At 44.3% G+C, this 2,236-nt stretch overlaps 1 protein-coding gene across 5 annotated transcripts in view; it reads left to right on the top strand.

The window, feature by feature from the left end:
• MEF2A (myocyte enhancer factor 2A) overlaps window positions 1–2,165 on the top strand; it is a 62,926-nt gene extending 60,761 nt beyond the window's left edge. For all 5 annotated transcript variants that reach the window (XM_012732761.1, XM_004693092.2, XM_012732759.1 and 2 more), the window contains one exon: window positions 856–2,165. In XM_012732761.1, the coding sequence (XP_012588215.1) occupies window positions 856–1,207 (352 nt within the window). In that variant the 3' untranslated portion in view covers window positions 1,208–2,165. The remainder of the gene's footprint in view (window positions 1–855) is intronic.
• The last annotated feature ends 71 nt before the right edge of the window (window positions 2,166–2,236 follow it).

Below are 2,236 nucleotides of genomic sequence, written 5' to 3'. Positions count from 1 at the left end.
AACTGTGGTGAAGATCAGCAAAGGGAATAGGAGAATGAGCTCTTCTACTTTCCCCTGCACCTTAGAGGAGCATTAGGGGCTGGGCAGCTAGGCATGAATCAGACCACAGGGTACCTGTGCTGGCCTCTGCCCTCTCACGCCGTATCTCTGTGAGGATCCACCTGAGGACTTCTGTCCAGTGTGGGAATGTGAGTGGAGAGGGTCAGCACAGGAGACCCATCTGGCCTCCACGGGGCTTGGAGTTCCTGTCCTTGTCACTAGGTCTTTCCAGCCGCCTGCCCTTTCCCTCCTGAATTCTGAAATAACCACCTGCCACAGCTTTACTGATGTGTACATTGTATCGGAAATGTCTGCCTACACAGACAGGTTTTGCCCCTCCTTCAGGCATGTGCTGAACGCCCTAAACACACACTGAAAATAGTCCTGCAAGAGCAGGTGTCAGTGGGTTGGCTTGAAGCTCAGATTGGGGAAAGCCTTCCTAGGGGTCTGTTCTCAGCAAAGTAAGCCTTTCAGAGGCGCTCTCCTCGGCTTCTGAGGGAGTTGCTGTGAGAATAGGTGACGTGCCTGTCAAGGCCCAGACAAGGAAGCAGAGGAAACTGGGAAGCAGAATGTGAACTTGCTCCTCCCAGTATTGTTTCAGGCACAGCCTTAGACATTGAGACTGATGCTTCGGCCACCAAAGTACCAAAGTCGTAGGGACATCTAAGGTTTGTGCTGAGCTAGTTTATGTGCTCTGATGGGCAGGTAGGAAGTGAGTGATCTGTGAGTGTTTCAGACCCAGGTTGCTTCTGTCAGAGTATCTGTGATACCCGGCTATGCAGATGCATTCACAGTATCTCTCCCTTTTTTCTTCAGTGCTGGAGGGCAGTTATCTCAGGGTTCGAATTTATCCATTAATACCAACCAAAACATCAACATTAAGTCAGAACCAATTTCACCTCCTCGGGATCGAATGACCCCATCAGGCTTCCAGCAGCAGCCACAACAACAGTCACAACCCCCCCAGCCCCAGGCCCAGCCCCGGCAGGAGATGGGGCGCTCTCCTGTGGACAGTCTGAGCAGCTCAAGCAGCTCCTACGATGGCAGTGACCGAGAGGATCCGCGGGGCGACTTCCATTCTCCGATTGTGCTTGGCCGACCGCCGAACGCTGAGGACAGAGAAAGCCCTTCCGTAAAGCGAATGAGGATGGATGCATGGGTGACCTAAGGTGTCCAGGCTGGTATTTATAATTTGTGTTACTGCAGTGAACTGCCCTACATATCTAAATTGGTAAATACGAACATGAGTTAAACATATTTATATGTACATACATATATATCCCTTTACATATATATGTATGTAGGTGTGAGTGTGAGTGTGCGTGAGTGTTGCATACACAGAATCAGGCACCTACCTGCAAACTCCTTGTTGATCTGCGGACGTGCGTCCCAAGGCAAACGAAGCACCCCGCAGCAGAGTCTAGTCTGGCACTTCCTTGGACTACTTGTTTCGTAAGATAGCCAGTTTTTGCCGAGAAACATGTACCCCGTATATAATTCTCCCACACTAGCTTGCAGAAATCTAGAGGGCCCCCTACTTGTTTTATTTAACTGTGCGGTGACTGTAGTTACTTAAGAAAAATGCTTTGTAGAACAGAGCAGTAGAAAAGCAGGAACCAAGAAAGCAATACTGTACATAAAGTCATTTATATTACTCACCCAACCTGGCATGGGTCTCTATTGCAGAGGGGTGCATGGGAAAGGGCTGTTGATACTAAAAACAAACAAACAAAAAAAAACACAAAAAAAGGAAAAAAACCCACACATAACTGTTTGCACGTGCAAAAATGTATTGGGTCAAAGAAGTGATCTTTAGCTAATAAAGAGAGAATAGAAAACACGCATGAGATATTCAGAAAATACTAGCCTAGAAATATAGAGCATTAACAAAATAAATTAATATATTAAGTTAAAATTGGAATATGTCAGAAGTTTCTTTTTACATTGATATCTTAAAAATTAAACTGATTTTAGCTCATGTATATTTTATATGAAAGAAAACACCCTTATGAATTGATGACTATATATAAAATTATATTCACTACTTTTGAACACATTCTGCTATGAATTATTTATATAAGCCAAAGCTGTATGTTGTAACTTTTTTTTTTAAAGAGAATAGCTTTATCTTGTTTTAACTTTTTAGTTTTATTTTAAAAGGGGAAACAAAAAATATCTTGCAAGCAGAACCTTGGAA

The sequence above is a fragment of the Condylura cristata genome, unplaced genomic scaffold (assembly GCF_000260355.1).
Source record: "Condylura cristata isolate star-nosed mole 26May11 unplaced genomic scaffold, ConCri1.0 scaffold00035, whole genome shotgun sequence".
NCBI classification, from domain to species: Eukaryota; Metazoa; Chordata; class Mammalia; order Eulipotyphla; family Talpidae; genus Condylura; species Condylura cristata.
Note: the sequence above shows the minus strand (reverse complement) of the source record. Positions and strands in the feature narration are given on the sequence as shown.